This window comes from Argentina anserina, chromosome 2 (assembly GCF_933775445.1).
Source record: "Argentina anserina chromosome 2, drPotAnse1.1, whole genome shotgun sequence".
Taxonomy (NCBI): Eukaryota; Viridiplantae; Streptophyta; class Magnoliopsida; order Rosales; family Rosaceae; genus Argentina; species Argentina anserina.
In genome coordinates this window covers 18790975-18811975 of record NC_065873.1, presented here as the reverse complement: position 1 = coordinate 18811975, position 21001 = coordinate 18790975, and the positions used below count along the sequence as shown (strand labels likewise).

Genomic DNA, 21001 nt, shown 5'->3' with positions numbered 1-21001 from the left:
TTTGAGATATGATCGTTATATATATCTAATATGTACGCATGCCACTTAAGTTCAGTATGTTCACCATGAAAACCATGTGAGATTATTCCAGATACTTGATCGATTCAATAACATCAATATAAATTTGAACATGCGTCACGCATATCTCCAGTCCAAACTCGTCCAGCACTGCTCTGTGCAAAGCACTTTCAACAGTTCAACATACATATAAGACTGCAATTTGAATCGGGTTTTTTTTTTTTATAATTGGAATCAATTGATAGAGGAGAATTGGATCTTGGATCAATGGACTGATGTAAGAAAAACGAAAAATTTAGTAATACTAGTTGGAAGTTGGACCTTTGATTGATCTTTCTTAGATTTATTAATGCGATATTCAATCTGAGTATAAACGTAGAAGGAATACTGGAAAACTGCTGAATCAATCATTTCTTCCATAATGAATCAACTGAGAATTATAAGAGAAACAGAACATTGATAGCAACAGGGAATAGTATGAACGAGCATTCAAACACATCAAACATTTCCGCAAACTCTCCCTTGATAGTACGTGATATCTCTAATGTAATTGTGCCCCTAAAATTTAAGAGTATTCAAACATTGGCCAAGTCCTGTTCTGCAATCCCAACTACTAAATGAATGATACATTATTATATATAAAATCCATTGTTGAAGAGGATTCGATGACAGTAAAAGCAAGATTATTTGCTTTCATATTATCCAATTTTGATGTGCTGATCAGCTCAAACCTGATTCCTCTCCCAAATCTAATACAGCAGTAAAAGCAATATCATTTAGTTCATACTGATGACAGGTTATCTTCTTCCACATTGGCAAATAAACCTTTACCTAAAACCCAGTCTTCAATCATTGCTTGAGCTCTCAATGGCTGGTCTGCAGGCACAAGATGACCAGCCCCTGAGACCAAAACAAAGCTCAAACTCCCCCATTTCTGAACATAACCAGCAACCTCTCCACCCAATCTCCAAACTCTCCTTTCCGCCGACATAAACCTCTCTATCCCTTCCCATTTCATCATCTTCACCCAAGCCTCATTCGCAACCACGCCGCATCTCATATCAAACTGCCCCTGGTACAACAACACCTTGCTCTTCCTCACCAACTCCTCCACCATGTACTTCACACTCTTCATCATATCCTCATGCAACACCTCCCCCACCAAATGGCTACATTCCTCGAAAACCCTGGACTCATTTGACACCCCTAAAGCCTTCCTCACCTCTTCATTCCTCAACAACTCCCCAATCAAATGTGTCTCGTAGCTTGCATTCCTTCTTATATCATACAATGTAGGCAACCCTGTCATGTCCTGCAGCCTATTCAACACTCTGCTTCTTGCAATTTTCGCCTCGCTCCATTTCTCATCTTTAGAAACTCCACTGCCTCAAACTGAAGCTCCTCCAGCTCCTTCCTCTGCCTCTCATTGATCAAACCCGAATAATACGCATTTGCAGCCTGAGTTTCCACTTGGATCACCGGGTCTGTCTCCCCATTTCCTATAGCAACTCCAGATAAATTCACAACCCGATCGGACCCGGAACTCTCAGCTTCAATATTCCTCTGCACAATGTAGTACCCAATTGCCGGAATATACTTACCTGCATAGCTCTCACCGGTTATGTACACAGGCCTCGACTTGAAGACAGGATCAAGCTCAATGAACTTGGTGATTGCAGCGAACAGATCACGTGCAACGGCAAGCTGGTTTCCCGGAATCTCTTCAGGTGAGGAAGCGATGCTAAACCCAGTTCCGATAGGATTGTCGAGAAAAACCAAGCCGAAAATGCGGTTCCAGGAAGCAGAGTTGGGTCGGAGGGTGAGGGGTTCAGAGGGGTGTTTGTGGAAATTGACGCGCCACGGACCGAGCTCGAAGAAGTTGCCGATCATGGAGGAGCAGCCGGGGCCGCCCTGGAGCCAAATGAGGAGCGGGGTTTGGGAAAGAGGAGAAGTAGGGCGATGGGCTTCATAGAAGGTGTAGAATATTGCAGAGGAAGTGGTGGGGTTGACTGGGAGGTAGCCTGACTTGGTGGGAAGGGCTTGTTTGGGGAGGAGAGGTGGTGGGGAGGCTGTGATGGCGTGGGTGTTGATGAAGAAGGAGAGGATGATGCAGAGGACTGCTGTTGACTCCATTCTAATTTCCGAGAGTTAAGAGTTGTTTTGTCGGATTGCTGATTTTGATGTTTTTATGGGAAATTGTAGGTACTTCTGTAGCTCATACACATAGTTCAAAATAATGTGGACTTGTAATATAGGATCATCGGAGTGGTAGCGCAGTGTAAGATAGTATTAATAGTTTACAAGAACCTCTTCATATTACAAATTCGTGGTACGTATGTAAACAATTGACCTGTTGAAAAATATTTATAAACTTTTCATACGTTGCAATTACTTCTCTAATTTTTTTAATGATGCGCGTAAGGAGTGGCGGATCCAAGATTCAATGTCTGAAATCCCATTAGCAAAATATGGTACGTACCCAATTGCTGTAATATATTTGCCTCTGTACAGTAATGACGAAGACACCTAAATGGCTAAATACAAAGAGAAACCTTCTAACCTTCTATCGTTTCATTTATGAATGATAAGATCTGTACAGAGAAACTACATCTATTCAGTGTGGTCATGATCAAATTGGTGTCAAAATCCACCAACAAAACCTGAGATTCCTTGCCCTACAAAAGGATATTCACAACAATGGGGGATAGGAAACTCCAGAAAGATAAGATATGGCCGAGTTGGGAGTTCTGAGATATGACGTGCTCTGCAGAAAACTGATCAACACGCTCAAGAGATATATCGGTTACTGTTGATTAAACTCTGGTTTTAAAACCCAAACTGATCCGCTCGGGGTTTTCTCTAGCTTTGCTATTTCCTTCAAAAGATTCTTGAACAAGGGCAGATCTTTTGAGGGTATTCTGTCCTTGAAATGCTGAACAATTGTGGCAGAATTCGTACTTCCACCTCTTTCTTGGAGGAATGTACAGATCATACGAATCAGTACTTCGGGCTGTACTCCACCTAAGTTCTGCGACTGCCTAGAAGGGCCAGCACCATCGGCTCTTGCTCTGAAAGAAGAACTAGAAGCCGTCCCCAACTGATGATCAATTCCAGCTTCAACAGCTTTTTCTTGATTTCCTCGAATTCTTGCAAGTAATTCAGCAGAAGATAGTGCCTTTCCAGCAGATGCACCAGCCATGAACCCATTTGTTTTATTGTTGGAAACTTCAGTTGAGGGTTTGGCATTACTTATCAATCGGGAATTCACAGTAGAACCAAATTTCCCCCGGACAGCTGATGGTGCACCTGCCATTCCTGATTTGCCAGTCCATGTGGGGACAGATACACTGTCGCGGCTTCGAAGCATTCGCGACTGGCCCAATGCTTCTGCTGCTCTTTGTGCAACTTGGGAAGCTTGCTCCTCAAGCCTCATCTTCTCTTCATCATGGGCGTTCATGATCACATCATGGTTCATAGCACTCTGTAGTGAAGAATGGACACAAAGTTACAGCCAAAGGTGAAAGAAATTGTACAAAGATACGGAGTCTGAATTAAGCATTAAAAAATATCAATAACTACAAAACAAGACTTCACAACGCAATAGATGTGTAGCATATATCTCTTTCCCCAACAAAGCCAAAATCCATACCAATCAAACAAGAGTTATTCCAAAACTCTAGTCACCGAAAAGGGACTGCAATCGTTTCAGTATTTTACTGAAAACAACTAAAAAACTTCTTGACTATTTATTGACTATGTGTAGCATATATCTCTTTCCCCAACTGATAATCGAACCTCACATCAAGTACCACAGCCAAAAGTACATCTAAGTAGGAAAATACTAATATGCCATAACTGAACAATATGTATATCAAAAACAAAGTAGATAAACTTACATGGATCCCTTGCGTGTCAAAAAGACTTTTCAAAATATTTGTTTCTTCATCAGCATCACCCTCACTGTGGTCAGCCTTTTCTTTTCCATTTGTCCTTGATGTTTCAATCTCAGAGTTCTTTCCCTTCCCAGTATATGCATCGGCATGTGGAACACACCCTTTCTTGAATTCTCGTTTACTGTGGTCATCTTTCTGAGCGGAAACAACATTGGCATCTTCAGATATCTGCCCAAATATATTAGCTGTTTCAGTAGCCCCACTATCTCCCTCATCATTCAAAATGAAGAGGTCCTTCATATCTCGCGCTTTAAAAAACCTTCTCTGCTGAGGGTTTTTCAGTATCTTATTCGTCAAAAAATGTTTGTAAATCTGTCTATGATACACCTTCTCTTCTATAGTTCCACGAGTAATCAATCTATATATAGTCACATCCCGCTTCTGACCAATACGCCAAGCACGCTCCCTGGCCTGTTATTCAGATTACGAGAATAAGTTTCACCTTATAAAAAGATTTAAATTTTATTAAAATGAGAGTATTAAGAATGTTGGAGACATTATTTTAATCAGAAACATGACACAACAAATTGTACTCCTGAATGCTGATGAGGACTCACAAGGATATATACATCTATCAAAACTACCAAATATACTACTCTTTGCAATAAATAGAACCGGTTTAAAAATTCCAACACGTGCATCTAATCCACAAAGAAATAATGAAATAAATAAATAAATACCTGCATGTCAGTTGAAGGGTTCCAGTCAGGGTCAAAGATGATCACCCTATTTGCGCCTGTCAAATTTGTCCCTAGCCCTCCTACTTTAGTCGTAAGGATGAAAATAAACACATCATCAGAGTTGTTAAACTCATCTATTAAGGCCATTCTATGTTTGATAGCAGTAAGACCATCCATTCTCCGATAGCTATACTCGCTAGCGATCAGAAAACTTTCAATGATATCAAGCATCTGTTGAGTTTGCGTAAATAGAAGAACACGATGACCTTGCTCCTTCCACGCTTTAAGAACTTGAGCAATAACTTTCATTTTCCCACTGCGCTCAGGATTCCCATAATCAGGATCCTGGCCAGCATGTTCCCTCTCAAGCAGATCAGGGTGATTGCAAATTTTACGCATCACATCAATTCCATAAAGTGAATTCCTATTACCGTCCAAAATCTGTTCCACATCAGAGCTGGCAAGAAAAGCTCTATACGCAGATCGTTGCTCAGTGGTGAGGCTGCAGAATATGACATGTTCAGTTTTTTTAGGAAGCTGTGCATTCACATCAGCCTTCATCCGCCGGAGGAGATATGGCATAATCAGATCTCGCAGAACCACCGCACACCTGCACAATAAAATAGACTTTAAACAATTTGGGAAAATAGAATAAGAAAAGAGATGCTGTGTAGATTATTTTGTTTACTTGCTGAAATGCAAATAACTCATTTAGTCAAAAAATCTTCCAAACTTTTAATTATTACCCGAACTAACTCCATATTCATAGAGAAGTAATAATTCAGGTTATGCACATTGCAATACTTTACACTCAAGGTTAAAACTAGTCATTGTTTGATCCTTTCAAAAATATAAAAAAAAACTGTTAAATCACTTAAATGTGAACCTGTATGCTGTGGATACTTGTAACGGTGAAGCATTTGCATAACCGCCAACAGATATGGGAACAGCAAACTCAGCCTCAAATATGGGCAAAACCCCCAACTTTCCAGGGAAAACAAAATCAAACAAGGACCACAGTTCAGTCAGCTTGTTCTGAATTGGGGCACCCGTCATGATAATACGGTGTACTGTTTGTAACTGTTTACAAACTAGCGTAATTTCTGCGTTTGGGTTCCGAATACGGTGTCCTTCATCTAAAACTGCATAACCCCAGTCAATGTCTAGCAATTTTTCCCCTACAATACGGAGTTGCTCATATGTTGTAATAAGCAACCCAGATTCTGACCTCAAAACACGATTTATTAAGGCATCCCATTTTTTGGCACCTTTGGATGATACTGGTTTCTCATAATCACTATCCAGTGAACCTTCACTATCAGAATCACTTCCAGAAGATTTGTATTGCTTTTTTCTATTAGTCGATTCCTGAGCAGAATCATGAAGTAACTCCACATGAAAACTTGGGTACCATTTCTTAGCTTCCCTTCTCCATTGTCGCAAAAGTGTAACCGGGCATATAATGATGCTTGGTTTGTACATCCGACTGAAATGCAGTGCACCAAGGAAAGATAAGACCTGGATGGTTTTACCAAGACCCATCTCATCTCCAATGATTCCACCTGCTTTTTGGCAATGCAATTCCCAGAGCCATTGGACCCCTACCTTTTGATAGTCAAAAAGTTGTTCAAAAATGTACTCAGGGATTTTCAATCCCCCTTCAAGGGTAACATGAGGATACTCATCATCATCTACATCTCCAGTATCTTCCTGGTTTCCTTCTTCGCAGCTCTGGGTACTCAACTCTGCAAGTGAAATAACATGTCTCATCATAATAATTCTCAACATATCACATCTCTAAATCCTTAATTAACATCTTCAATTGTTATATCAAAGAAGTTAACTGCTGAACTATTAATACAAACATAAAATACTAATATATAAAAGTCGGTCTGTGTAAAGTAACCCTGCCATAACCTGTTAATGAAACCAATCAAGGTCGTATGCATTCTATGAAATAACTTCCTTGTAGAGAATAAATATAACAATGCCACAACAACTTTATGTTAAAACATTCATCTCTATCATACAACTATCAAACACCACAAGCAAGGAGAATACTGAACATACCATTTCCGTTCAAATCCATTTCCTCACGAGAAATGCGCTTTCTCCATCGCTTCTCAGGCAAAGGACGCTTCCTTTTCATTCCTGATGTTTTGTTCTTCTGTGTATCATTTTCAATGGATTGAGGGATTTTTAGAGGTTTCCTTAGCCTCTGGAAGGAAAAAGTTGGTGCCTCAAGCCTTGGTAGAGATTCCGAATCAAGCAGCTTTGTAGTTGGGCGGGCTTGTGCAGCCTTCGATATTGACTGGGCTGCTCTAGCAACCCTGGCTGAAAACAAATCATCATTTCTGTCTTCCTCTGCCGGATCACTATGCCTCTGGGATGGTCCAGCATCTTGAAGACGTCGTTCAAAGCCTTTTAATTTATGGAAAGGAGTTAAGATCCCTTTCCGAACTAATTCATCTCTTTCCTGGAAAATCCACAGCTTAAGGTTAAATCTCTCTCTCTCTCTCTCTCTCTCTCTCTCTCTCTCTCTCTCTCTCTCTCTTTTTATAACCAACTTCAAAATTAAAATTTCTATAACTTACTGATAATTCCTCAGAACTCTGAAACAACATAAGCCATAACAGATTAAACTTTTTCCACTTGAACTCACCGTTTCAACAAATCCTGTGGAGGCTGCATCCAACACAGCATCAAAGTCGTCATCATCATCAAACGAGACCGTTTTAACCCGCTTCCCTTGCTTCTTCCCAGACTTCTGAACTTGTTTCGACTTCCTCTTGGGAGCAGCCTTCTCCTTGACAATATTCGACAAGACTCTATCAAGCTCAATCTCCTTAGCCGGTCTTTCCTTTCCCAAGTCAGAAATCTCCTTCTCAAGCTGCGCCTTTGTTTTCTTCAGACTCCTTAATCTATCAGTGGCCAAAGCATGCTGCAGGCTATCGGAAGCCTCCACACTATCCTCCTTATCCCCCCGTTCCTCGCCCCCATCACCATCACCGCCTTGTTCATCCTCAACAGTGGATGCCACCGCGTTGATTTCAAACTCAACAGCCCTTAATTTACTATACAACTTGGCATGGCTGGCCCCAGATGCGTCAACGCTGTCCCCTTTCCCACCCTCCTCTTCCTCATCCTCCACCTCATTGCTCCCTCCAACCTTGCCGACATCGCCGGCATTGCCATTGTTCTTTGCCTACAGTCAAGTACCAACTACAGTTAACCCCTAAACTTACATTACCGATTCGGACTACCTCACTATCTTTCAGCAGCTAAAAGTCAGGGTTTCTATTTATTAATCAATCAATTATTAAAGCAATGCAATTCGAAATTGGATTTGAATTTCGATACCTCACATAAAATGTCCCTCTCAATATCTTCAGGATTGGCTGACGTCACGCCCAAACTGCTCAGCAGGATCCTGTCCTCGTCTTCCTCCATTGCTTGATTACTGTAGTATATATATTCTTTTAATAATGTAATTAGGGCCGATTAGGGCATCCGATTTCGATAGAATTAAGCGCGAATCAAACCAAAGCAATCAGGGGGGGGAAGATTCGAGAACTTACCTCGCGATTCGGGTGTTGGGGGGTTTTGTAGGATCCTTGGGGATTTTAGTAAGTTTGATTTGGTCGGGGGAGGAGAGAGAGAGAGAGAGAGAGAGAGAGAGAGAGCCTCTCCCTGTGTGGGAGGGTTTTTGCAAATGAGTTTGAGAGAGAGGGAGGTCAGGGATGTTATATACTTTTTAGTTTTTACCAAGACGGGTGTTTCTATGGCGCGGCGCACCTTTGACAAAAACGAAGTATTAGCTTTCGGTCAAAAAACTCGAGTTTTGTTTTGAAGCTACTTTGTCAAAAGCTCTGTATAAAAACTAGGGAATATTACTTGCTCAACACTCGATCAATCATGTTGAATGAAAATCAAAGGTTAGTTTTTAACTATTAATAACGATCAACGACTAATATATTATTTTCTCTAAAAAAAGAATAATATATTGTCAATAGCCCATTACATCTGAATATTAGTACTCTTAGTGTACCTAAATTATTTACAAGTTATATTACATCTGTTGTGACTGTCATTGTAACTAATGGTATGACTATACTTATGATTTGTGAGTTGTGACTGTTATTGTGACTGCATATCTTAAAAGAAGAAAGTGTGAAAAGAAAGAAGAAGAATTTAAGAATGTCTGAAAAGAACCAACATGTGCTCTTCTATGTCTTCTTCTTTTTAAATCAACTAATACTAATCAAATATTAATACCGACGTTATCGCCCATATAAGACTAGTCAGGTACATTACAAATCACACTATCAGTCATAAAAAAACAATCAGCTATTTTGTCATTCATACAAAAACTTTGTCATCTACATTACAAGTCAACTTGAACCACATTGGATTGTTCTTCTCAGGTCTAAACCCATTTGGTTTCTCTTTCCTCTTTGGTTTCTTGCTGTTTCTTTTTCCGATCTTCGACTAGGCGTCAATCTTCTTATCACATTAGTATTCACACTGCAAGTTACCAGTTACACTTCTCTTTTTTCTTAAGAAAAAAAAAAGTAGTTATTGTCACACTTGTCATTCATATCAACACTGTTGTGACTCCATTTGTGACAACATAATTTAAAACCCGGGCACGCAGGTTACTCCTCCTGGTTCCCTAATGTGATTTTTGATGATCTCCCCTAAAGTGAAACTACGAAAATAATATTGAGTTAACCATAGTTAAAGTTGTTTTGAGGTGAAAAACGGATGTGGGTGGGGTGATTTGCTGTCCTGCAGTATCCACCTGCTCGCAACTTCCACAGTTCCTTGTTCTGTAAGCTCTGGAGTCCCCGATGTGGCCACGTCTGAAAAAGTAGGTGAATAGGCATTATTGACCGAAATCGGTTGGCCCATTACTCCAAACACTCGTGGCCGCTTCTACACCGGATCTCAACCCCGGGAGCCATCTTACGTGGCCTCCTAATTCATCCACCACGTCACCCTCCGCACCCCTATATATATAGATATCCAAACCTCCGAAATTGACCGACGAATTCACCACCGGAATTTTGCAGCGCATTGACAATGGCGGAACAACAGCAAGAGACCTCGACCGGCATCACAGTCACCGGCATGCAATTCGCGTACGACGCACAGCCCCCGCTCTTCTACGACTTCAGCCTCGATATCGCTCCTGGATCGCGGTGCCTTCTTGTCGGCGCCAACGGATCCGGTAATTGAAAAATCTAATTCTAATTGAAGGAATAGTATTTCCGAAGTTGATTGAATGATTATTTGTGGATTTCGCAGGCAAGACGACTCTGCTGAAGATATTGGCGGGGAAGCAAATGGTGGGAGGGAGAGATGTGGTGCGGGTGTTGAATTGCTCGGCGTTTCATGACACGCATTTGGTTTGTAGCGGCGACTTGGCCTATTTGGGAGGCTCCTGGAGCAAAACTGTCGGCTCTGCCGTGAGTTTTCATAAACAAATTCTGCATTTTGTTTTTTGGTTTGGGCGTGCATAGTGATGCAACTTAAGATGCTCATATTGCATTACAGGTGCTATGAACCAAATGAATTTGAATAAGGCTTGTATTTGAAAACTTTCAGGGAGAGCTACCGCTCCAAGGAGACTTCTCTGCTGAGCATATGATATTTGGAGGTTGGTTATTGTATCTAGCATGCTACATTATCCCAGTTTTATAAAAGCATATGTGCTATGGATGTACTGTGCATCTTGTTAAAAGTTTTGGGAGCGTTTGTTTGTCTTGCAACCTTTCTTTGTTTATTATTATTTTTCTGAATATAGGATATATTTGATCTTTCTCATGAAAATGTTGCTGTGGCAGTTGAGGGAACTGATCCAATCAGGAGAGAAAAATTGATTGAGCTGCTTGATATCGATTTGAAGTGGCGAATGCATAAGGTATCTGACGGGCAGCGGCGCAGAGTACAAATCTGCATGGGACTTCTCCATCCTTTCAAGGTAACACATGATCTTATATGTGGGTTCATAACTTCATAACAAAATAAAAATGAAATAGATGTGGACTCTTAAAAATCCTGTCATGATTTTTATCTCAACTTCACTTTATCTTCCTAATGAAACTTATGTATGGTATTCATTTATGTAAGTTTATCCTGCTTGAAATACATCTTGCAGTTTATTATCTCCACATAATGATGCTATAACTTCATATTGGACTCTGGTAGGCTAGTATGTGGTAGATTTCTTTTGGCATTTTGAAAAGTGGAAGCTTTCACATAATCTTTCAGGTACTATTGCTTGATGAGGTAACAGTCGACTTGGATGTTGTTGCTAGAATGGACTTATTAGATTTCTTCAAAGAAGAATGTGAGCAGGTATGGGGCTGTATCATATATCTCTTTTTGTAGAAGTTATAACATTCACATGCATATGCACTCCAGATCTGAGATCGGGAAGAACTTCTAAGTGGGGGATACGCCACATGTGTTGTTGATAACAAAAGCTTTTGTAGTCTGGTTAAAGAACATGACTTATATCTATCTCAAATAATGGACCTGTCTTATTTATGATTCATCCTTCATTTCATACAGAGAGGAGCAACAATTGTATATGCAACACATATCTTTGATGGCTTGGAAACATGGGCAACACATTTAGCTTACATCCAAGATGGTGTGCTAAAGAGGGCTCAGAAGTTATTGGAGGTTGAAGAGTTGAAGAGTTCTGTCAATCTGCTTTCTGTTGTGGAGTCCTGGCTTCGTGCTGAGACCAAGCAAGAGAAAAAGAAACCCAAAAATCCTGCCCACACATCATCTCCTTTTGGTATGTCGTCAAGACACATGGCATATTACCGCTGATCTTTGATGAAGATGGATGAAAGTCCAAAATTTTCACCAATCCTTTGTTTACCCGTTTGGAGTGTTTCCCTTCTTAGACTGTAGAAATAAGAATGGCATTAAAATGGGATACCTAGGTGAAGCATTCGTAGTTGGCTATACAATGATGCAGCTCTGATGGCTTCTGTATGCTAATACGTTATACTGACACGGGTCATATAAGAAAATTTGCAGCAATTTTATTGTGTGATTCGTTTTCCTGGTGGAGGTTTTACCATGAAGCAGCCCTGTGGCCTGTTATTGGCCGATATAATGTACTGACGTGGCTATCTGAGAAGTCTAGCAACTAGATGGGGCTGCAGTCTCTGTGTGGCTTTGTTTGATTAAGATTCTTAGTGATGAGGACCGTTTAATAGGAGAATCAAACACGTGAATAGCGCAAGATTTTACACTGGTTGTTTTATGCATACTTGTATGAGACAGATTGGAAAACCTTGTAACTAAGAATGTAATGTACAATCTTATATTTTAAAGTAATAGAGATCCTTTTTCATATGATGGAGTTAGTCTCAGTTCAACCTTTTGTTGCTTGTTTCTGCCTTACGCCCAGAACTGCATGATCTTTTGTTTTCCATAATGCACATTATAGTTTGCATATAATGTTGTCTGTTGCTAAAGTAGTTTCATCTTCTTCTTAATCACAATAATTGATATTTTCTAGATAACAAACACTAGCAAAAATAATACACAAAGTCATATTGGTTTTCAGCTGCGATCGTATGATCCAACTCTATCACTAGTGTAGCTGCCGGAAAAGATGTGGATTCCATGAGGCATATACTCTGCAATTACAGTACATCAATTGAGATTTTATCAGTTGCTTGACATCATATTTTAGAAAGATAATCCGAAGTAATTTTCAATTCGTGTAGACGCATTATTTTAGTAGAAATGAGCTTCTTACCGACCAACAACAATGTCGAAGATACATGCCCCAAAGCAAATATGATCAATCTCGAAAACTAAGATCTTCGATATCACCGATACAGTGAACAACAAGATCGGAAGATTCACAATCTTATTGTTCCATTGTAATTTGTAAGATACATCCAACACAACACTAGAAGAACGCTTTGAATAACCAAGCCGAACATTATAACGTGGACTCCGCCGTCCACCCGAATCTTCTCGCCAGATCCAACGGTCCAATTTTCTTAATTACTTATTTTCCCTTTCATTTTATAATTAAATTCGAAATATATAAAATTAAAAAATGGAGGGAGGTTGTGGCGGTGCGTCTCTCCTAGCTGCGCGCAACGCAAGCGGAGGACTCTCCAGTTCGTCGGGGCTCCGGACCCGGAGGCCCAGGCCCAACTTCTTACCGACAATGCCGGTCATTGCTTAGGCCAATCTGTTGTTCGACCCCCAAATATTTGGGCGGTAATCCGAATTCCCCGGCCGCGCTCTCGTCTAAAATTATTTCCCTCATTTTCTTTCCATCTTCTTCCTCTTTTGATTCCGCATTCCTTGAACCGCACGCAAACGACCGGATCGTGATTCCGTATAGCTTTGAACGCCACCGCAGATAGTAGACCAATGCAGGTTGCGGTGTTTTGGGGTTGAAAACGGCGGCGTTTTGGGGTCACGTTGGTTGGGAGAAATGGATTCGGCAAGGCAGTGGTTCCAGAAGCTTCAGCCGCGGGATAAGGTGAGGAGCTACGCGAGAAAGAAGGACACGGTGGGCGGCGAAGACGGGTCGAATACGGATGACGAGGCGCTGTCCAGTGTCACCAAGCAGAAGGCCGCGGCGGCCAAGCAGTACATTGAGAATCACTATAAAGAGCAGATGAAGAATCTCCAGGAGAGGAGAGAAAGGTAATTGCACACCGCGATTGGGTTTGTGTTAGATTGTGAATGTTTTGATTGAATGCGCGTTGGATTTGGTGTGTGGCAGACGGAATACGTTGGAGAAGAAGCTGGCCGATGCTGATGTGTCGGAGGAGGATCAGAACAATCTTCTCAAGTTTTTGGAGAAGAAAGAGACCGAGTACATGCGGCTTCAGAGGCATAAGATGGGATGTGATGACTTTGAGTTGTTGACTATGATTGGCAAGGGTGCATTTGGTGAGGTATATTATGTGTTCTTATACTACATTGTGTTTGGATTCAGATTACTTGTTAGTTGTTACATGAAAATGTGATTTGTCACTTTCCCTGTTTCTCAATCTAGGTGGAATCGCAATGAGTAATAACTAATAGAGTTTGTGGGGTTACTTGGTTCTGAATTTGTAGTAGTTTGTTTTGACTTTTGGGTGATAATGCTTGCGTAGTTCTTACAACGGAAGTTTGAGAACAATGCATAAGTGACTTGGATTAATTTGATATGGAACCTAGTAATATAAGGAATTGCCAAGTCCATGATTTGCTGCTGAAATAAAAGGTTGTATTGTAGTAGGACCAGTATGAAATCATAAAGATATCCCAAGTATTTATTCCTGAAGGTGAATTATGTCTCATACAGCTAGTATAATTTCAGTTCAGTAAAATGTCTTTATGGTGCAGGTTCGTGTCTGCAGGGAAAAGACGACAGGTTCTGTATATGCCATGAAAAAGCTTAAGAAATCAGAAATGCTTCGTAGAGGCCAGGTATCTCAGAAAACTGGTCTGCTTGTTCATGTACAGAGGTGGATGAAACTTGACGTGTATTTACTCCCAGTTGGCTTATAATTCTTTCAGGTTGAGCATGTAAAAGCCGAAAGGAATTTGCTTGCTGAGGTGGACAGCAATTGCATTGTCAAGCTCTATTGTTCTTTTCAAGATGATGACTATCTTTATCTTATAATGGAATATTTACCTGGAGGAGATATGATGACTTTACTTATGAGAAAGGATATTTTGACTGAAGATGAGGCTAGATTTTATGTTGCCGAAACGGTTTTGGCTATTGAGTCTATCCATAAACACAATTATATTCATAGGTTGGTGTTATTATTTCATTATCAACATTCTTTTCACCACAGATAAAGAATGCACCTTTATACTTCAGAATAAGGGTTCATCTCGTTTGTTTTGCATAACACAGGGATATTAAGCCAGATAATTTACTACTCGATAGATATGGACACTTGAGACTGTCAGATTTCGGATTATGCAAACCATTAGACTGCAGTACAATTCATGAAGACTTCTCAGTGGCAAATAACGCCAATGGTTCTGGACAAAATGATGACCGTCCCGCAGCTCCGAAACGCACACAACAAGAGCAACTGCAACATTGGCAGAAGAATAGGAGAATGCTAGTGAGTTATATCTGTTAACACAAACACGCACACACTCTCCTTCTCTCTCTCTCTCTCTCTCTATATATATATATATATATATATATATTGTACCGTTACATTTGAGTTGCAATGCAACTTTCATTCATGGTCTTTTGGTTGGATGGTGTGGAGCATTGTTTCTCTAACAATTGATATATGGTACTGCAGGCTTATTCAACTGTTGGTACACCTGACTATATTGCCCCGGAAGTTCTGTTGAAAAAAGGCTATGGAATGGAATGTGATTGGTGAGTACTTATGCCGTTTAGTTTATGTCCTTGGGTGTGCAATACAAATAACTAATTCTACTGCTCTTTTGATATCAATTAAGAATTCATGATCTCTTTACTGTAGACTCATGCTTGAATCTAAAAATATGCTCTCAAGTAGTCATCATTTTTTTGCACCTTTCATATTGCAACCGAACATCATTGCAAGTACTAGGGGAATATATCTGCCATAAACTGAGAAATACCTTGTTTTGGCAAAGTTGTGCTCTTACTTTTTTGTCTAAGCTAAGTTATCATTTTGATTGATACTCAGGTGGTCACTTGGTGCTATTATGTATGAAATGCTTGTCGGTTACCCTCCATTCTATTCTGATGATCCAATGTCAACTTGCAGGAAGGTAATTTTTTATTAATTTAAATTTATCTAAGCATCTTGCTTCTGGGAAGTCTCTTAGGGTGCCAGGTCTCTTTTGGCATCTGATACGTTAGTGCATATTATTTTTCAAAATGATTTTATCTGCATCCTCCACTTGTAGATTTTACTGCATCAATTGTTTTTCCTATTTTAAAACTGAATTGGTTCATCAGTTGTTTCTTCTGTTGATGATTATGATCACGCACTCTGACATAACAGTTTTATCGTTGTGATCAATATTGCATGCTTCACTCTTTGATGTCATCTATGCCGATATATGATAATATGCAATGCTATGCTCTCAGTTTAAGCTGAAACTTTGATGCGTTTACTGCACTCAATCATAACTATTCCCAAACCCTCATGAGAAAATGTTAAGTTGTACTTATTACTTGATAACATAGCTTCTCTTGCTTGTTGCAGATAGTAAACTGGAAAACTCATTTGAAATTTCCGGAAGAAGCCAAGCTATCTCCAGAGGCAAAAGATCTTATTAGTAAACTCTTGTGTAATGTTAACCAAAGGTTGGGGACAAATGGCGCAAGTGAAATAAAGGTGTTGTATGGTGTGTCCTGTTCTAAATTGCTTGGATTTGTTAATGACCGTATTGCATGTAATGACAATTACCTTACTGCTGATTCCTTTTCCAGGTTCATCCTTGGTTTGAAGGTACTGAATGGGAAAAGCTTTACCAGATGGATGCTGCATTTATTCCAGAGGTCAACGATGATCTGGATACTCAAAATTTTGAAAAGTTTGAAGAGGTATAGATGTTTCTCCATTTATGAATTGTGTGAAGCAAGTTTTGTTTGGCTTAACATGTTGCTCCTTTGTTTATACCAACTTTTGTTCTGCAGGCTGACCACCAAGCTCAGACATCACAAAAAACAGGGCCCTGGAGAAAGGTTAAGCTTTGGAATTCACTTGCCACTAAGCTATTTTCACTTATAAATGAAATTGCTTTATATACTTGCGAATTTAAATCAAAATGAGTTGCCGTTTTTCCATGTGATATGTAATGCTACTAATCTATAGTCTGTTTTGTTTAATCTCTTAATGAGGATGTACAATCTTTTCTATAGATGAGCATCTAAGCATTTTTTTTCTTGGTATTTAGAAAAATGATGGGCTAACATTTGTTTAGTCCTCCGCCTTTTAGTCGGTCGTCCATTTGGTCCTTGTACTTTCAAATTAATAGTCCTCGAATATAGAAGAACTTTATGTAGAGCAACTTTTGAGTTTTTTTTTCTCCCCTCTCTTTGTATATCAAATGAGTGCATATGTACTCCTGGATTTTTTGGATTTTTCATTAGGATAAACCAGGGGAAACCTTTTTAATGGGCATTTAATTTTAGTAAACTTATTTTGCATTAGTGTGTATTGAACTTATGAATTCTTACACCTTTTATCGTGTATCTTGTGCATTAAGAGGAATTGGGGGGAACCTTGTAGCAATTACTTACATGGTTTTTGGTGCAATGATGGTTATTTTTCAAGGCTTAATATCAGATGGCATACATTCAGGTTAAAAGGTCAAATTATGAGTTTGAGACTTTGAGGTATCTGTTGGTCATAGAAATGTCTAAGTTCCAGATATTAGAGTTGAGATTACATTCCTAAACGTCCTGGAATCTTAAGTTTATCTAATTTTTTGTAATTCGTTTCGTCAGAGTTTCTTTTTCAATGCCTTTTAGGATTTAGTTCAAAGTATCACTTCTTAACATGTAATACCCCCCCCCCCCCCCCCAAATCTTTCCCATCTTTCACTTATTTTATCCTAATATTTTTCCTAATCTTTTGCAGATGCTCTCCTCCAAGGACATCAATTTTGTGGGCTACACATATAAAAATTTTGAAATTGTCAACGATTATCAAGTACCTGGGATGGGTCTCTCTCTCTCTCTCTCTCTCTCTCTCTCTCTCTCTCTCCCCCCCCCCCCAAATGAACCTGCACACTTATTATTATTATTTTTTAATATTGGTTTAAACTTGGTTTTATCTGCACACTCACTCACTCACTCACACACCCCTTATATACATACCTAGTTTATGGTGAAATCTGAAAATTGCTGATAGGTGTCAGAATAGCAGGCACCATCCAAAGTTGTAGGTTTCTTTAATTTACCTGATCAACTGGCCAAAATATTTGGAATACAGAGGAAGTATAATATTACTAACCAGCTGATATTGTTTGGGGTTATATCCTCCTTTTTTGGTTTTTAAGAAGATCAGGCACCGATTAAGAATAATGTTTAATTTAGTCTTTGGTGCATTCTTTTTTTCTTTTTCTTTTGATTATCTCTTAAATAACTAAGTTGATCTTCTCTCTGTGTAGCCTCATTGAAGAAGAAGACCAATACATCAAAACGGCCATCCATAAAAACTCTTTTTGGTAGGACTATATCTTTCTCTTAATCAATCATAAACGTTTTTAGTGTTCTACATATCGTTCTACACATATCGCTAATGTTTCACAATGGTCTTATAGAGGGGATGTCTTTTACTTTCTAACCTGTTTCTGTTTGCTCGAGACAGATGCTGAGTCAGAGTCATCGGAGACATCGGACACACCTGGAAGTGAACAACCTGTGCAAGGCAGCTTTTTGAACATGTTGCCTCCTGAATTAGAAGTATCTCAACGCCGAAGTGATTCTACCTAACTTGGCCAATCCATCAGATGGACTTGGAGCTTGTCCGTCAACTGAATTTTGACTTTCAAGTACTTACATGCAAATCCTTATGCTGCCTTTTGAGCCTGTATATTTTTCATGGTTCTGTCAGCTGGAGATCTTCGAGGTTTGATGAAAATATCAGTCTCCAAGTTCTGAAGGAGGATGATGGATCTTGAAGAAGCAACTAATATTGAGCCTTCTGAGATAAGCTAGCGGCCTGTAAGTTTCTCTTTTATCAACATGTTCAAGAGTAAATATCCATTCTCTTTTGTAATCTTTTTTCCATCCTTTCTTGTTGTCACATTGTCAAATACCAAATATTGTACAAAGACACTCTCAAACTCGTACATTATATACAGATGTTAATTCACTGTATTAATCAAAGCAATACAATTTGTTCACTCTATCCTCATTCTCTTTCCACTTTTTTTTCACCTCATTTCTTTGGTTACATGATCCTACATCATGCTTCCGCAATACATTATATATAAGCATTATTCTTTCTAGATAATACATCATCAAGCAAACTAAAACCACCAAAATACAAAATATATGATTGTGTCTTGTATTTTATTTATTTCTTTTCCTAGTATAAAACATAAGTGAATAAAGATTTTATAAGAATCTGATTGAAGCCAAAGAGAAAATTGGGATCATTCGCCGAAATATTCTCCAACGTGGGTCTGTGTTCACTAAAGAAGTGCCCTATGGCATGAAATTTGGACAATCTAAAGTCCCCATCATTGAGGAACCATTTTCTGTGTGAAATTTCTATGTCAGTTTAATAATGAACCGGTGATTATATTTTCAATTGATTGGAAAGAACGGTACATATGTTGAAGTGTTCAGACAAACGAAACCTTCAAACGACAGCAGATAAAACTAAAGCTAATACAGTTATTGTTGTCCCCAGTTCTTCAGCAATGGGACAAAGATGCTCTAACAAGTAGTCTAGTGGTGCAAGGAGTTTAAATTCTCTCAGACCTGTAATCTCTTGTCCAGTCAAAATCAGATATGATAAGTAAAAAAAGCAAATAGTAAAATGAAAGTTCAGTTCTTTGTTCTTTGTCCACTAAAAGTTTACCAGTGGTTTCTGAGCTTTGACTCGTTCCCTAATGAAGTAGCTGTTTAACCAACCAGTCCTTTATTATCCAAAAAAAAAAAAACCAACCAGTCCTTTACGTCTCCTCATCGTTATTGTGAGGTTTCTACTTCACAAAAGGATCTTGACTGACTTAGAACATTACTTATTATTTTCCTAAGTCTAGGAACTTGACTAACTTGAACATTACAGATTTTCCCAAGTGTGGGAACTTGACTCACTAATTAGAACATTACAGATTTTCGTAAGTCTAGGAACTTGACTCAGGTCATCAAATAAAATATTGCATACTAATGCGGTAATGCCAGTGTCCAAACTACACTTGGAACATTTGCTGACTCAACCATGTTAATTATGTAAACACTATGACTTCCAATACATTTTAAAGAATTTTGGGATGAACTTGGAGCACCATTATTTTGTAGACATGGATTGCTTGGAACATCATGCCTACAAGTTGGTTTAATCTGGGTCTTTCTCCTCCATTTGTTAATGTTGTGTGTGGGGAGAGCAAGGTTGGCGATTTGACATCAGAAACGATGTTCTGTTCTCCAAAACCTGTGGGTTGGCTCAGTTTAACTCCCAATCTATGCCGCAAAATCTGGCACCTTAATTTTGCTGGCCAAATTGCTCAAATTATTAAGGCCAGCAATATAATATTATCATGGCCTGATTAATAAAATGGCTACAACCGCAAGCTTGATATTTCTTCGGTCTTCCGAACCTGACTCATGTAATTAGAAATCGTCCAATTAAGTTACTTGGATTAATGAAATTAGTACAGAGATGGAATGTTGATTAGATCAGAAGCAAACAGCTAGTTTGAACCCTTCACATTTTCATGGAGGAACTGAGGAAGTATTTTATTTTGGTTTGTCGCCAAAAATGTCTTTTCTCATGGGTCAATGATAACAACAACAAACAAAATCTATCAAGCAAAGATCCAAATTTCAATAACCTGCAGTATACATCATCCTCGTTAAACTTATAAGGATGCTATTCTTTTATAGTACGTATGCATAAGCATTCTCAGAAAATAAAAATGTACATTAGCAGCTGAAATTTATCGCAGCTTATATTCGAAGCAGCCATATTCATCATGATGATGTACTTAGTGGATTAGTTGTTCTTTCTCACTTTAAATGTAATTTCATCCAACCTCTTATACATGTACCAATTAAGGATAATATGATGTTATTATATATTGATAGCCAATCTTAATAGCCCGCCCTAGACTCAAAACTCCGCGCGCGACAGGAATTGAAACAGATCGATTGAAAATAAATTGAAACTCAAATTTCAAAAGGATGTTACTTACTATCAGGTTAAGAAAGAAATAACGCGCCCTTAATTAACTCTCATTGAACTGATTAGTTTAAGATATATGCATTGGAAATGATCATGGAGCAAGCTGTTCCACTTGATATCTAGGGTTTTGAGTTTGTTATTGCCTCACTAGGGACTTCTTAATCCAGCCCTAGCTCGCGGCCTCGCGCGCTCGCATTTTCCTTAAGCGTTGTTGCGAATGTGCTAGGTTTTCGTTGGGATCAGTTGGGGACTTGTAGATATTCCTTCTGATACTCTGATATTTTCTATTGGTGTATGTACGTAGATAAATTACAACTGAAAATTGTTGAATATCAACGTACGTACATTTAACAATCGCAAAATCACTACCTTACCGACGTGGTATCTTTGGCTTGTAGCATGTTAACTTCTTCTCGATGTCCTGAATATGCCGGCCATCCTTCCTTTAATCCCAAACAATTGCCTAAATTCTTTGTCATTC

At 39.1% G+C, this 21001-nt stretch overlaps 4 protein-coding genes across 4 annotated transcripts; 2 read left to right on the top strand and 2 right to left on the bottom strand.

Annotated features, from left to right (window-relative positions):
- Positions 1–556: 556 nt before the first annotated feature.
- Positions 557–2151, bottom strand: LOC126785031 (serine carboxypeptidase-like 50). The gene is given in 2 exon segments (XM_050510606.1): positions 557–1383; positions 1386–2151. Coding segments are annotated over 2 exon segments (1350 nt in total). The 3' UTR covers positions 557–799.
- A 334-nt stretch (positions 2152–2485) lies between these two features.
- Positions 2486–8346, bottom strand: LOC126785028 (protein CHROMATIN REMODELING 8). The gene is made up of 8 exons (XM_050510603.1): positions 8230–8346; positions 8012–8111; positions 7314–7856; positions 6722–7127; positions 5538–6396; positions 4652–5261; positions 3915–4382; positions 2486–3499 (listed from the first exon to the last, which is right to left on the bottom strand). Exons 2-8 carry the CDS (start codon positions 8099–8101, stop codon positions 2822–2824), a joined length of 3654 nt encoding a protein of 1217 aa, XP_050366560.1. The 5' UTR covers positions 8102–8111; positions 8230–8346; the 3' UTR covers positions 2486–2821.
- A 1168-nt stretch (positions 8347–9514) lies between these two features.
- LOC126785032 (ABC transporter I family member 21-like) lies at positions 9515–11720 on the top strand. The gene is made up of 6 exons (XM_050510607.1): positions 9515–9881; positions 9959–10119; positions 10259–10310; positions 10498–10634; positions 10925–11011; positions 11228–11720. The coding sequence occupies exons 1-6, from the start codon at positions 9734–9736 to the stop codon at positions 11492–11494; spliced, it is 852 nt and encodes a 283-aa protein (XP_050366564.1). The 5' UTR covers positions 9515–9733; the 3' UTR covers positions 11495–11720.
- Positions 11721–12722: 1002 nt separating this feature from the next.
- LOC126785029 (uncharacterized) lies at positions 12723–18449 on the top strand. The gene is made up of 13 exons (XM_050510604.1): positions 12723–13348; positions 13428–13602; positions 14036–14119; positions 14210–14451; positions 14556–14772; positions 14962–15041; positions 15337–15421; positions 15862–15993; positions 16089–16202; positions 16296–16343; positions 17242–17326; positions 17774–17830; positions 17974–18449. Exons 1-13 carry the CDS (start codon positions 13134–13136, stop codon positions 18096–18098), a joined length of 1659 nt encoding a protein of 552 aa, XP_050366561.1. The 5' UTR covers positions 12723–13133; the 3' UTR covers positions 18099–18449.
- Positions 18450–21001: the final 2552 nt, after the last annotated feature.

Bases quoted from the DNA above. Each gene is read 5' to 3' on its own strand.
- LOC126785029 (XM_050510604.1), top strand. From the start codon at position 13,134: ATGGATTCGGCAAGGCAGTGGTTCCAGAAGCTTCAGCCGCGGGATAAG. The intron at 15,042-15,336 runs GTGAGTACTTAT...ATTGATACTCAG, and splicing joins TATGGAATGGAATGTGATTG to GTGGTCACTTGGTGCTATTA. The intron at 16,203-16,295 runs GTATAGATGTTT...TTTGTTCTGCAG, and splicing joins ATTTTGAAAAGTTTGAAGAG to GCTGACCACCAAGCTCAGAC.
- LOC126785032 (XM_050510607.1), top strand. From the start codon at position 9,734: ATGGCGGAACAACAGCAAGAGACCTCGACCGGCATCACAGTCACCGGC. The intron at 10,311-10,497 runs GTTGGTTATTGT...TTGCTGTGGCAG, and splicing joins TGAGCATATGATATTTGGAG to TTGAGGGAACTGATCCAATC. The intron at 11,012-11,227 runs GTATGGGGCTGT...CATTTCATACAG, and splicing joins TCAAAGAAGAATGTGAGCAG to AGAGGAGCAACAATTGTATA.
- LOC126785028 (XM_050510603.1), bottom strand. From the start codon at position 8,101: ATGGAGGAAGACGAGGACAGGATCCTGCTGAGCAGTTTGGGCGTGACG. The intron at 6,397-6,721 runs GTATGTTCAGTA...TTTCACTTGCAG, and splicing joins AATGGATTTGAACGGAAATG to AGTTGAGTACCCAGAGCTGC. The intron at 3,500-3,914 runs GTAAGTTTATCT...TCTTCACTACAG, and splicing joins TTGACACGCAAGGGATCCAT to AGTGCTATGAACCATGATGT.